The sequence below is a fragment of the Brienomyrus brachyistius genome, chromosome 18 (genome assembly GCF_023856365.1).
Source record: "Brienomyrus brachyistius isolate T26 chromosome 18, BBRACH_0.4, whole genome shotgun sequence".
NCBI lineage: Eukaryota > Metazoa > Chordata > Actinopteri > Osteoglossiformes > Mormyridae > Brienomyrus > Brienomyrus brachyistius.
In genome coordinates this window covers 4,150,017-4,163,857 of record NC_064550.1, presented here as the reverse complement: position 1 = coordinate 4,163,857, position 13,841 = coordinate 4,150,017, and the positions used below count along the sequence as shown (strand labels likewise).

General features: G+C 39.4%; 2 protein-coding genes across 3 annotated transcripts; one reads left to right on the top strand and one right to left on the bottom strand.

Annotated features, from left to right (window-relative positions):
- Nucleotides 1-18: 18 nt before the first annotated feature.
- On the bottom strand, nucleotides 19-4,837 carry micos10 (mitochondrial contact site and cristae organizing system subunit 10). The gene is made up of 4 exons (XM_048983404.1): nucleotides 4,682-4,837; nucleotides 1,739-1,786; nucleotides 379-488; nucleotides 19-207 (listed from the first exon to the last, which is right to left on the bottom strand). Exons 1-4 carry the CDS (start codon nucleotides 4,743-4,745, stop codon nucleotides 199-201), a joined length of 231 nt encoding a protein of 76 aa, XP_048839361.1. The 5' UTR covers nucleotides 4,746-4,837; the 3' UTR covers nucleotides 19-198.
- A 511-nt stretch (nucleotides 4,838-5,348) lies between these two features.
- LOC125713442 (F-actin-capping protein subunit beta isoforms 1 and 2) lies at nucleotides 5,349-13,656 on the top strand. Of its 2 annotated transcripts, XM_048984571.1 has the most exons (10): nucleotides 5,349-5,560; nucleotides 7,042-7,131; nucleotides 7,535-7,656; nucleotides 8,116-8,229; nucleotides 8,712-8,853; nucleotides 8,942-9,058; nucleotides 10,605-10,670; nucleotides 10,993-11,069; nucleotides 11,977-12,087; nucleotides 12,782-13,656. In XM_048984571.1, exons 1-9 carry the CDS (start codon nucleotides 5,558-5,560, stop codon nucleotides 12,077-12,079), a joined length of 834 nt encoding a protein of 277 aa, XP_048840528.1. In that variant the 5' UTR covers nucleotides 5,349-5,557; the 3' UTR covers nucleotides 12,080-12,087; nucleotides 12,782-13,656. The 2 variants fall into 2 exon arrangements, with proteins under 2 accessions (XP_048840528.1, XP_048840529.1); XM_048984572.1 differs by lacking the exon at nucleotides 11,977-12,087.
- The last annotated feature ends 185 nt before the right edge of the window (nucleotides 13,657-13,841 follow it).

Below are 13,841 nucleotides of genomic sequence, written 5' to 3'. Positions count from 1 at the left end.
ATTGCTCAAAACACAAAATTATATAAATACACATATATTTTGTGTGAGTGTGCTCCTGCAGTTGCATATACATTAGTATTTTATTAATTAATAGGATCAGCTCTGATCAGGTACACTGCAGTGAGATTGGGGACCAGTTGAGAGGCAAACAGCATTCATGCAATCAATGTGCAGAGAAGGCGATCACTCTTGGAATTACTACTGCTCCTGCAGAAAAAAAAAAACAAAAGAAAGGCAACTTCATTCATAGCTGGTCTCATGGTCTCGCCTGGAATAACATACTGTGAGACAGATGCATGGGCTGTGCCAAACTGGTGAGTGCATGATCCCAAATGTGTGCCTGAGATATGCTAGGGTCACACCAGCTGGCATACTTACTTTGACCAGCTGACCATGCAGAAGGTATGGAGACCTGAAGTCGTGCTGGCAGTTGGAGTAAGCCATACCAAGCCCCGACCCCAAGCCGAATGAGATGGGCCATGTACGACCTATGGGAAAGAGAGTGCTCTCATAGGGATATCAAGCTCTTCTCTCACACACACACCTATCTTTGCCAGTTCGTTCCCAGTGACTCATTTTAATTTGGGATACACCAACATCAATACTGGTTGGAACTGGGCGCAATGCCTGAAACAGATACCAGGTAACTCATCAATGATATTATCAAGCAAAATAAACAGAACGAAGCATCTGAAGTGTGGAACTTCGGAAAACTGAAAGTTACCAATAAAATTCAAAGCATGGCAGATCATGGTACACGAAAAAACAGGCACAGATCTGATGAATCTGATTTCATTAACACAAGTCAAACTAAGCGCTCCAAACTGTGCTTGACTAAACTATCAAGAGGAACGAACACGGATTCATAATACTAGTAACTGAATTAAACAACTAAAAACTAAAATAGTATGATGGAATTGCAAGGAGCAGCAACACTGCAGCAAACACTAGTACAGAGAAAATGTCAAACCCTTGCGCAGTTACACACTACACTGTTCATTGTTCTTGATGATCAACGATAATGCAATAACAGGGGTACATAGAACTCTGAAGTGATACACACTACAAAAAGTTTATGAACCACAGCTTTAGACTGCCTGTGACATGTATTTAAATCATAATTAAATCCAGCTTGCCAATCCATTTTTCAGACTAAAAAAATGCTGATTAGGTTTAGCGCCAACCGTTTAGAACATTATCCCTATACTGTCCCCCCCATGAGGTTGTTTTTTTGGTTAAAAAAAGTGTACTTGTGTGGTAATTTTGATATTATTGTCCCAATATTTTAAATTAAAACATCACTTTTTTTTTGTAAGACTTTACCCAGCCCTAATTGGTATCAATGAGTAGTTTAAAATCAAGCATCGCTATCACTACACCCCTAATTTCAACGAATGGGTCCTAACCCAAGTAAAAGAAAATGTAAAAACACATTATCTTAAATTCCTTAAAGAACACACATTTTATGGAATCATTCCCACATCTTTGTCAGGAGTTACTGCCCAACACCAATTCCTAATCAGCCATCGGAAATCCCTCCCAATAAACAGAGGATTTCAAAACATGCAGTTACACATCTGGCTCAGTGCAGATCTGCCCCCAGTGGGGCATATTCAAAAGATGAGCAGACACTGCATTCTGGTTTCAGGGCACCATTCATCTGACAAATGGGGGTAACTTCACTTTTAAAACAGTGATGTGTAATAAATCGTTCTAACCTAAGAAAAAGAGAACTCACGCTTGAAGAAGACAACGGAGAAGACGATACCCAAACCCAGGCCGGCCCCTAGAAAGTAAGGGAGAGATGGGATTTTCCGTAAGTGAGGGACACATGATTTAGCAGCAAAGCTGGCATCCACAACTTCTCACACAGACAATACTCAAGGGGGAGTTAAGGAGTATTATTACAGAATATTAGGGGATGCAAAAAATAACAGCACATACAGACTTCCCGAAACACCTCAGGTCCTTTCAGGAAAGATTAGATAAACAGTTTTGAAACAATCAATTAGATAAAAAAAAATTTCCTTAACTACTTTAGGATGCTTGAAGATCAGAGTCGGACAACATAGACAAAGTACAAATAATGAGGGCCAGTCATTCAGCAGAATGACAAACATAGGCTTTCCTGTTCCAGGGACACCCAGGGTGTGCGCTGTGTATATTCCCTCCCAACTCCCCCTCTTATTCCTATACCTAATAAACCCTCCTTGACTGACTAAGCTGAAGAGCACTGCTGCTAAGGCAGTATCCATTTACTGCACCTTAACTGTAGGTGAACGAACGAAAAATAAGTTCTAGGTGAAATGGCGCAGCCACTATGGGATAATGTATATTGATACTGTGCTGAATAAAATGCTTTGTAATATTCCAAGGGTGCAGTTCAGATATGATTATTACATGAAATATTACCCAACATTTTTGCCATGAAAGCATGTTAAGGAATTTAACCAAGGAGCATAACTAAAATATCAATTTTATCAAATTTTGGGGTGAGACCTATGACATGTTCATCTTCCCTCATCAGTTTTGCATCATTTTCTAAATGTTTGAGAAGCTCATGGCCCACATATAAGCATGTGTTGTACTTTGGTGACAGGAATTTTTATCGGTACTTGACAGAGCTTGTGAAGAGCGGGAGCAAGCGGGAGCAGTATATCTGAAAAACACTCTTGAACATCTTGAAATATATCGTTTCTTCGTGACTGTGAATTTGGCTGCTCAGTTAGCCAAGCTACAGTTTAAGCTAAAGTTAATAGACAATGCAGATTGTGTTCTTTTTTAGAGAGAGCGGTTTCATTGGATCAGGGGGAAAATTGAGTGGCTGTGAGCGGAGGAGTGTGGGTAGCGCATCGCTCCGTGAACAATATGCGGAAATTGTCAACACTCCGCTCCACTCACGTTTTCTGGCACTCGACCAGTCGTCAATGGAAAAAGTACCGAAGCACTGTATCAGGTACCAAAAGTGTGGTACCTGATGCAGTGAAAAAGCACCTCAGTAGTACCTTAACAGTTTAACCTGACACAAATGTATGTCATTTCCTTGGCAATGTGCTTCACATCAAAATTATATACTAACTGTAGCTTAGAATACACCATTCTCTCCCAAGCACCTTCGGTGACCATTTATGCACCACAGCTAGATCAAATTTCTAGAAAGGGACATATACAAAAAAATTGGTTTCCTATATTGGTAATGGGTATTGCAGATATCTAAGAATACAGCTCTTTGGAAGGTAAAATATTGGATATTTCTAGCAGCTGGAGACTGCAGATGTAAAAAAAAAAATTTACATGCTGCAGTCAAACTGCTATATTAAAAGGTGGCCACATGCTTCAGACGAAAGTGTGTTTTTTTTAAGCAACACTGGTTGTATGTCGTAATAACCACCTGGGTACGGCCGACCGAGACAAAGTGTAGTATTTGTTCTGATCCCAAATATGGTCCACTATTAGCGGATGTGATGTGTTGTGTCCAGACTAGTTCAGTGTTTGGTCACCTTTAGGTAGATCAGTTACTGCACACTTGACTTTATGCACTTTCAACTTCACTAGTTTAAAGCCAATGCAGGTATACAGCAATTTTCTTATCAATAATGAGATGTTATAGTCCAGTGTTGATGTGGATTTTAGCATCTGAACAAGTTACAATCAGATCTTTGTATACGAAACCAGTTCTAAAAGCTACAAATGCTATTCTTGAGACGCATGCTTCCCTTGTGAAGAGTGGGCATCATGATGCGGCTTTAGTATAAAAATAAATCTTTTACTTTCCATTTAGTATCATGGCAAACAAATACATATAATATTAGTGAACATGCATCATGCCAAGATTGAAAAAGGTGTTAATCAGTCACTGATGCTGACCAAGCTGAAGAGGTTCATAAAAGCATTTAAATAATTGGGACCTTCAACCATCTACAACCATTTGTGGAAAATGGAACAATTCAAGATCACAGCAAGTCCACCCAAGCATTTAAGCATTACCAAAATGTTCCCAATAACATCATATTACATTAGCTCATAGTTAGAAAAAGATCTCTACATGCTCATTACGGCTCATTACCTCCTTACCGTAAAGAAAATCTCATTAGATAACATAGGATTCTTTACAGCGAGTTGCTGATACAGTCCCCTTCTGTTTCACAATGTAGAAGTTATCATTTCATGAAGTGTTTCATTTTAGAACAAAATCTAAACCCTAGTCGTTAGTTACAAATCAATTCAACCCAATATCTCAAGAAAAAAATGTTTTCAGTATTTATATAATGGCAGCTATGAAGAAATAAACAATCGCGTAATTCTGTCAGTGTTAGCACTAGCAGAAGCCTTGTCAACTAGATGAATGCAGAAAAATCAGCGATAATGTTATTCGTTATACGTACTATTAGATTTTACATTAGTATAACTAAACAGTCAAACCAAAATGCACCCACGATATGACAAGAAAATATATATATAGTTAAACTAGTACTACTATCACTAGATGGCCTAACATTTCCAAGCCACCAGCTTCAATATGACCTACCTTCCCAACCTTCAACTGGACCTCATTAGCCATAGAAGCCGATAGTGGAATCTACGGAATTATACGTTTCTTTTCACCCACTTCTAATACCTAACATATCGACTGCTTTGTAACTTGTTTAAAAAAAAGCAAATGAGGAACAACAATAATTACCAAGTTTGACTGCCGTGTCCGCGAGGCAGCGGTCCCACTTTCTCCCCAGCTCCTTCTCAGACATGTTTCAATAAAACGTGAATCTCGCGAGATACCACGCGCTTAATAAAAACTAAGTTATCGCGGGAATTTGTGGTTGACTGAGAGAATTTAGGATATTGTTACGACATAAAATGTTAATTAAAATCTTTATTTCGCAGCTTTACTACTATGAATAGATATATCTCTCAATGTATGATCAGCTGTAACAGCCAAAAGAACTGTATAGTCATGCATTAACAACAAACGTTGAAAATATCTAGTTTGTAGGATGCAAGTAAGTATATATTAACCTTAACCTTTAGATACACCATAACATATAAATCAACATATAAACATTCTGGATTGCTCACCTTACATAATGTAACTAATCAAACATAACATTTACGAAATCAGGTTCATTAACTGGATTGCCGGGGAAATAAAAATAATTGAACATATTCTTCAAGTTACCAACACTTGAATCATTTTTTTCTACTCATCCTACATATGCTTGATTGACCACACCCTGTTGGTTTCCATATTTGGCAATGCCTTGGTTACTACTTTACGATTGGTTGTTACAGAGCAACCGTACGGTGACCCGGATATGGATTCCCTGCAGCAGCACCCCCCCCCCCCCCAGTCCCCCTCCCACCCTCTCGTCCAGCTTGAGGAAGTTCGATTCGCTGACTGAGCTGGGTTGTGAGAGAGTTGGACGAAGAGGAATTACTCAGAAGGAACAAAACAATTACAAAACATTGCAAATAAAATAGATAAAAAAAAGTTCAAGCTAACTAATCACGCGAAGCCGTAAAAGAGGAATTTCCATTAAATATAAGACCGAAAGCTGCAGACATGGTAAGGCCTTGCAATTAAAAACAACTAAAGAAACGGATAGGGTAAGCTATGTAGGCTAGTTTAAGGTGGGGTGCAAGGAAGATTAGTGTACCCTGTGGGAAGTCTTCTAGGTGCGTGGCAACACAGGATAGTCGTTTTGTTTGCTGATCTATCGACCAGCATTTTTGCTGTACATTGAACAAGAAGTAAATTGCAGTGTTTTATGTGATTGATATACTTGCTGAATAACTCGGAATGTGGCAGTGTCAGGAATTACCGAGCTGCGGGGAACTCGGAGTGTTCGCCGACTTAACGCTATACTAGCCTTGCACTTGACTTCCCTACCTGCCAGCCTGTGTCTTAAGTTGCAGGACGTGTACGACACTCAAGTTGTTTGGTGCAAGAACACAGCAGTCGGTGTAATCTCTTTTTCTCTTGTTTGATTCGTAACGTACAACGTGGTTGTTTTTGCTGTGCAGTCGATTTATTTTTAATACGCTCTCAAATTTTCTTCATATAAAATATACTTATTTAAGTTTATACACCTCGTTCATTGGAGGAACGGCATTCCGATCACTTACCTCGATCTCTTATCTCGCTTTACCTCGGATGGGTTTAGAGTGTAGTATTTATTCGAAGCAATCCCTTCGATTTTTTTTGTCGTGCAAGTACGTAAGACTAAAATTTAAGTCATAAGGCTAATATTTTATTAAATGACTACTTCGTTTGACTAATGCTGACTAATGCGTTAACTGCATTGTTTTGAAAACATTTACCACTTTTAGTGTGCATTAGCTTTTCTTTGCATTGATGAAAATTAGTCCTGAGCTACTTTAGAAACGTCGATACAGTTATAAAATAATCAGTCCTTGGGGAATGACATTGTGCTATATAATTGGATCAGTAATCGCTCCCTTATTCTCAAGACTGTAGATTTAAGTCTTTGTATGGTAGTTTGGAAGAACATGGACCCATTCGCACTTATATATTACAGGAATTTTTCAAGGTGCTGGGTCCTTGTCTTTACAGGCTCCTGTCTGATATAGAATCTGCATTCCAGGCATGCGTTCTGTAATTTCTTTTGTCTTTTGTTAACAATTTGTTTAACCTGTGCCATTATGTGATCTGCAATTATGTTTTGTAAAGTGCATTTATTTAGAAATCTAAGGATTGAATGATCCACTTTTCATAGATCCACAAAGACTAACTTTTCAAAGTTTACTTTAAATCCCACTGCTTGTATCAGTTATTTCAGTGACTCAACTTGAATAATTGCTTTGTCATTGGCTAAATTTTAATGGATTTTGGCAAATCTCTCTCTTCTCATCTGATTTTACTATGTCATTCATCTTTTGGATTTGGTTATTTAGAGTAACACGAAATTTAGATGTACTTCACAGTGAATGCAGGCACAGTCTAAGTGCTGATGAGTGATGGTTCTTGCTGTCATTTGCTTTGCTTTCAAACTTGCATTTTCAGTCTCTGTTTGTTGGGCTTTGCAGAATGACCAGCAGCTGGACTGTGCCCTTGATCTGATGAGGCGTCTGCCTCCCCAGCAGATTGAAAAGAACCTCAGCGATCTCATCGACCTAGTGAGTGCGAAACTCTCTGCAGAGTGGTGGGAAAGGCAGACATGTCTAGGTTACTGGCATAACACTTTCAAAATGTTGAGAAAATCTTAGGCGTGTACTCCGTTGTATATGTTTGTGTGTGTTTAACAGTTTCTTAGAATTACACAAATAGTAGTTTGCACACTTCTCTTTTAACATTGCATTTCCACTTTCTTGGCACACACAGCTGTAATATACATGATTTGCTTGCTATTACCGCTGCATTTTCATGCATTTTATCTTTATATTTCAGTGGCTGATTGGAGAAACTAAATGAGAGCTTTCCTCAAATTGCAGTGACTTTTGCATTTTGTTAATTTATACTGGAAGAAAGCTTGTGGAACTTCAAGTGTGTGTAGTAACTGTGCACTTCCTATATGCGTAGGTTCCCAGTCTTTGTGAAGACCTGCTGTCCTCTGTGGACCAGCCACTGAAGATTGCACGTGACAAAGCTGTGGGCAAGGACTACCTGCTGTGTGACTATAACCGTGATGGTGACTCCTATAGGTTCGTTAGGGAATAATGATTCAATCACAAATTTTACTCTCTCTTTGGCAGGTGGGGTGACTGATATATAGGCAGTCCCTGGGTTAAGCTCATAGTTATGAATGCTCTGCCGCAAAGCCTACTAAATTAAAAAAAAAAATGGATTAAATAAAATGGTATCTAACACATGCACGCACTACTTTGTGATGCTTGTAAAAACATCGCATGACATCAGTTCAGTATGTAGTTACTTCTATTATTAATGTGTAATTATTTTTATTATTGTCCTGTATTATAACTTTTTCAATTTACCTGCAAATTGGTCTAAAAGACAGACTTGGGGAATGGATCAAGTGCGTAACCTGGTGACTGCCTGTAAATAGCAGAAGTACCAGAACAAAATAACGGTGCAATGAAGAGTCCTCCAGGCGTGTTCTGCCTCAGAGTAATTTGTCATTGTCTGTTTCCATGTTGCCTTAGGTCACCGTGGAGTAACAAGTATGAGCCGCCCATAGATGATGGTGCTATGCCTTCTGCCCGCCTGCGCAAGCTGGAAGTGGAGGCTAATAACGCATTTGACCAGTACAGAGATCTGTGAGTGTTATGCTCTGCAATGCTAATTGTACTATGTAGACTACGGTTCACAGCCTGCAGGGTTTACTATAACCCTGTACTGAATAAGCATTTACTTAAGGGTCAGAACAGTAGCTTCTATTTATGATTCACAAGCAAAGAAGAATTCCATGCAGGAGTTTAATAACTCATGTGCTATCTGCTAGTCATACTCATACCGGCATTTCCCACCCTGGTTCTTGGGGACTCCCAGACGGTTCACATTTTTCCTCACTCCCAACTACCAGGAGCTGGAAGGCAACAAAAACGTGGACTGTCTTAGCATTCCCTCGGTTGGGAAACGCTGCTCTACACAATATCCCACCATTAGTACAAATGAGCTGGGCAAATGCACGCTTCACCTGAACAGCATCTCTGTATAGGTGTGTGGTCATGCCTGATAACACATAACCAGTGATTGGTGAGTATGTAGTCTCTCTCAATAATCGTGCTTTATTGGGTAGGTACTTTGAAGGTGGGGTGTCGTCAGTGTATCTGTGGGACTTGGATCATGGCTTTGCGGGAGTCATCCTCATCAAGAAGGCGGGGGATGGCTCTAAGAAGATCAAGGGCTGCTGGGACTCCATCCATGTGGTCGAAGTGCAGGTGAATGATATGATTAATGGGCCAGTGAAGAAGGGTCACCCAGGGCAACCCTGAAAAGTGCTTCATGCCTCACCTTTGTCATACACAGGAGAAATCCAGTGGACGTACAGCTCACTACAAACTGACCTCCACTGTCATGCTCTGGCTACAAACCACCAAGACAGGTTCCGGCACCATGAACCTGGGCGGCAGCCTGACTCGACAGGTGATGTACCTGTAGGCATACCACTTCAGCAAAACAAATCTAGTTATTTCACACAGGCTGCTCATCTATAAAGATCGTCTTTGCTAGTGTGATGGGATTAGATGTCAACAAGGTCAGCAGTGCTTATGTGCTGTTAAGTTGGTTTGTAGCACACAAATTTTAGCGTACAAAATTGTAGCACTCATAACAAATTTCAGTAAAACAGAATTTCATGAGGTCCGAGAAACATGTTGAGACTTGCTCCGTTAACAAAGTTTTATCAAGCTCATAAATCAGTTGATAATCCAGTTTTATAAAATTGTTCAAAATAGGACACTGATTAGCCTGTTAATTTCAAGACGATAAACACAAAGGGACCCTGCTCTGATATACATATGCTAACACGCACTGTGTATGAGTAGATGTGGGTGCACACACACTCGCAGTCTCTTGGTTTCTTTCACCGTATAACTTTGTCTCTTGAACTTTGTGCAGAATGTTTAGTCCATCCATCCACCCATGTTTTTGCATGGATGGTTTATCTCAAAATCAGCATTCTTTCACCTTATAACTTTGTCTCTTGAACTTTGTGCTGAATGGTTATTGTGACGTTAAATTCCAGCTATGAAAAAGGTCTTCTACCAGCCGTCTCCAAACCTTTTTTATAATGAGAGCTACTTTTAAGGAATAAAATAATCCGGATGGTTCTGGGAGGAGGGGGGTTCCCCCTAGGTATATCTTGCCAGTCCGTGGGGCGCAGGGTTCTCCTCGAAATATATTAGATTGTAACTTGTTTTGCAATCAACTACAAATGTCTCAGCAATCGACTGGTTAGCCACCACGGTCTTAAGTCATTCTTTGTTGAATTTGTATATCTTAGGATCTACTTTGTCTGTCGTTGCTATTGGTACTGCTAGCATAATCGTCACCTCCTTCTAATACAATGTCTGCCTGAGATGCATTTTAACTTTTATACCGTGAAAGAAGTATGCATTAGTCAAATAAAAGTTCGAATGCATTTGGCGAATGCATACTTGCACATCAATTATGTGCATCTCTGATGTCAACTCTGATCCTCCATGACAACAACAGCATCCCTCTTGAAATAATGAGTAATTGATTTCACTTTTCTTTACCTACTACCAGGTTGTTACTGATAGGCTTTGGTCCTTTAAGTGTCTGTCACTGAGGTAGTTATTTTGTTTCCAAAACTCAATACTGGGTTATTTGACAGTATGAACACTGCTTGCTGCGAATACTAGTTTTAACCCACCTAACAGTTTCTAGTCAATTCAGTGTAGATTTTCAAAAAGCACTACAGGTAATGGTGTTATGTCATGGCTCAGGCCAAATCGCATGATCGCAAGGGAATATTTTTTGAATAAGGGAATATTCACTCACATTAATTTTTAGCCACGTGTTCAAAATGTCATACAGTAGAGGACTCAAAGTTATTTTGTAGGTTTTAGATGATTTTTCTGTGTTCTTGAATTAAAAAAAATATATATCAATGTTAGTGCGGTTTGCTTTTCTGCACCTTAATTCTTTTTATCCCTTGACTGCACAGATGGAGAAGGATGAGACCGTAGGAGAGTCTTCTCCGCATATTGCCAACATCGGCCGCCTTGTGGAGGTGAACCATCCTTTAACTTGGGTGGGGGGGGGGGGGGTGCAGCAGTAACCAGCTTTTATCACTAACATTTAGTGACTTGAATTGAAATGTGTCTGTGGTTGCTGACCCCAGCTTGATGACCCCTAATTTAGATGATGTGACCTACCATCATGCTCTAATATGTACTTTTACTAGATTTCATATTACTTAACCCTCTGGACATTTTAACCACTCCATAGAAATGGTGCCATACTATAGGATTTAATTAATATTGGTTGTTTTGTTTATCTAATTACTTATGGGTCAGTGTTTAAGTAATGTACAATTATGTTTATTCTGTTAGGATATGGAGAATAAAATTCGTTCTACCCTGAATGAAATCTACTTTGGAAAAACAAAGGACATCGTCAATGGTCTAAGGTACGGATTGAATGTTTCACTGTACCTTTGTCTAGGCCATGCCAATGTCTTTTATTAGTTCAGTATCATAACTCTACCCTTTTTGTGTTTTGCGGATCACTGGCCATTTGGGGTACAGTAGAATTTTACTATCTGTGTACTGCTGCCCAATTCTGGAATGTGTACACCCCCAGTGTTAAGTACACGATTGAGATAAAAAAAATTTTGACCAGTCACTGCGTTTATAAATTTACTTAAATTGAAAGGAATGAGAAATTGGGCATAAGCTGAGATACTACATATAGACCTGTTTATGTACTTTGCCGGCGTGCACAGACACCTTAGCATTTTGTATAATTTGGTGAATGTTTTATTTTACAGTAGGTAGTAGAGTGAGCAGAATGCTGGTTAAATCCTCAGATGGGTAACCTGCAGGTTAAGTGCGCAGTGGGGCCTGCTTATGCCGTCATGAGGTGCACTGTGGTGATATTTGTTTGAAGAAATTTTTAATTATAGCTTAATATGTCAGGGTTATCAAGCTATTGTTTCTTGTGCCCCAGCTTTAATTACTTAATTGCCATGTTTATGGATTTTTGTAGTTTTCATCTTTTTTTTTTTTTTTTTTTTTTTTTAAAAAGGGGAGAAACTCTTCATTGGTCTTGTTCTTGGTGAATGAATAAAAACAGTTTTTTAAGTTTTGGTAATGGAAACCCTGTTAAAGAGCACACACATGGAATCTTAGCGACATGAGGGAACTCTTATTCCTAGAGGTTTTTATATCTGGCATCTCCCCCTCCCGCATACTTTCTCTCTTACCCTTTTCCCTGCTATGATTTTTTTTCCTCCTTACCCTGATTCTGTGTTACTTCCTGTCCTTCTTTCTCCTCTCCGTCTCCTTCCCTCGCTCTACCTGCCCTCTTCTCCTCAGATCTATTGATTCTCTGCCTGATAACCAAACATACCGTCAGCTCCAGAAGGAGCTCTCCCAGGTCCTCACCCAGCGCCAGATCTACATTCAGCCAGACAATTAGGGCTGGAGGTATATCCTGTCTCTTCAGGGCCTCGAGGCACTATGTGATTGTGTGACTGTAGGCCTCAGCCAAAGGCTTGACACTAGGTGACTGGAATGGGATCTGTGTGGCTTTTGTTTCAGGAGGAGAGCTGCCATTTTGTATGTTTGCGCTTCATCGACTTATTGAGGTTGAAATATCTGGCTTTTTCTGCCTGCTGTTGGGAATGCTGACCAGGTCGCTAGTATGTCATGTGCTCATCGGGCTGTGCTGTATGGCTCTGCCTAAGAAATACATAAGGAATGAATTTTGTTTTCGTGTCTTTGTGATTGTGCTTATTCTCATGGTACTTGAATGTTCTGTATTTCTTACTGACACTGCTTGAGTGTTAGGTTGTGTTATAATTAACGTGTTATAATTAACCGCATAAAAAATCTATATATTTTTTTAACTTGGCAAGATGCTTGTGCATCGCAGGAAAACCAGCAGCTTAATATTTATACGGCATTACCCCCCCCCCCCCCCCACCAGGAACCTTCTATTATGTTTATCTTGCATACTAACATCAGTTTCCAGGTACAAGAATGGCTCAGTATCTCTTCTCACTTCATATGAATTCATGTAATGGTTTGCCTTGTTACTGTGCATTTGTACAGCAAATTGAGTCAATTGAATTTGCCTTCACCCCTTTGCCATACTGAAGGTCTGTCTACTGTCTTTCAGGAGTATACAGACACTGGCAGACAAGTCGATGCAGGAGGCTCTGAAAAACGACCTGATGGTGGCGCTCAAACGCAAACAGCAGAGTTAGAGCGCTTTGTCTTCATTTCTGTTGCGGTCTTCCATGCTTTTTTTGTTTTGTTTCACCTTCTATCCAAAGCTCTTTGTTTGTATTTCCTCTTCAGCTCCCTCTCCTGCCATTGCTCTCACCTTCAGCATTCATTTAAATGAACAAAAAGCTTTTTAAATGAGTCTTATTGGAAACGTCTTTTAAGTCCTCATTCTCAGTTTTGATAAGTTATAAATATCGGTGTTACAAATATTCTACACAGTATAGTAATAATGTTAACTTCCTAATGCTCATGTACTGTTTGTCTCTTGGGGCAGTGATACACTTTTCCCACCTATTGAATTTTCAAAGCATATAAGGGATGGCTGAGTAGTTGGGTGATGCTTTAAAGGTCATTTTCACTATTTATTCTTGTATTGAATATATATATGACGTATTTTTACCCAGTATCTCCTTGGGAAAAAAAAAGTGCACAACACAGTTCCTGCTGTGAAGGGGTTGGCAATACACGTCCATTATGATCATTGTTGTTATCACTGTACTTGGTGGGAAATCCCTGCCTTTCGCTTTTTCTGTTGTGAATGACTGGAGTAATGGGCAAGCAAATGGGACAGTGAATGAACATATAATGAATGCTCCTTTTAATACTGTTTGGGTCTTGAATTACTTTGTCTTGGGGGGGGGGGGGGCTTTTTTGGTTTCTATTTAGGTACGTGTTTCTATTTTCTTTTTTGTTTTTGTTTTTTTGTAAAGCTTATTCAAGAAATAGAGCCTCCAACTCCAATAAACCCAGGTTATTATATGGCAAGACTACTGCTGTATCTTGAGTTCTTATATTATACTAGTGGTTGCAATATATTTTATTTAGAGTTGATAAAATGATTATTGATGAGCACTCCAGTCATCCATTTTCCATTTATTCAGTGTGAGGTCTTGACAAATGCGATCTAAGCCTGATTTGAAAATTTTGGGGGGAAAGAATCTGAACAATTT

Coding starts and splice junctions, on each gene's coding strand:
- micos10 (XM_048983404.1), bottom strand. CDS start 4,745: ATGTCTGAGAAGGAGCTGGGGAGAAAGTGGGACCGCTGCCTCGCGGAC. Junction 1,787..4,681: donor GGACACGGCAGTCAAACTTG/GTAATTATTGTT, acceptor CTTACTTTCTAG/GGGCCGGCCTGGGTTTGGGT. Junction 489..1,738: donor CTCCGTTGTCTTCTTCAAGC/GTGAGTTCTCTT, acceptor TCTTTCCCATAG/GTCGTACATGGCCCATCTCA.
- LOC125713442 (XM_048984571.1), top strand. Junction 8,854..8,941: donor TCCATGTGGTCGAAGTGCAG/GTGAATGATATG, acceptor TGTCATACACAG/GAGAAATCCAGTGGACGTAC. Junction 9,059..10,604: donor GCGGCAGCCTGACTCGACAG/GTGATGTACCTG, acceptor TTGACTGCACAG/ATGGAGAAGGATGAGACCGT.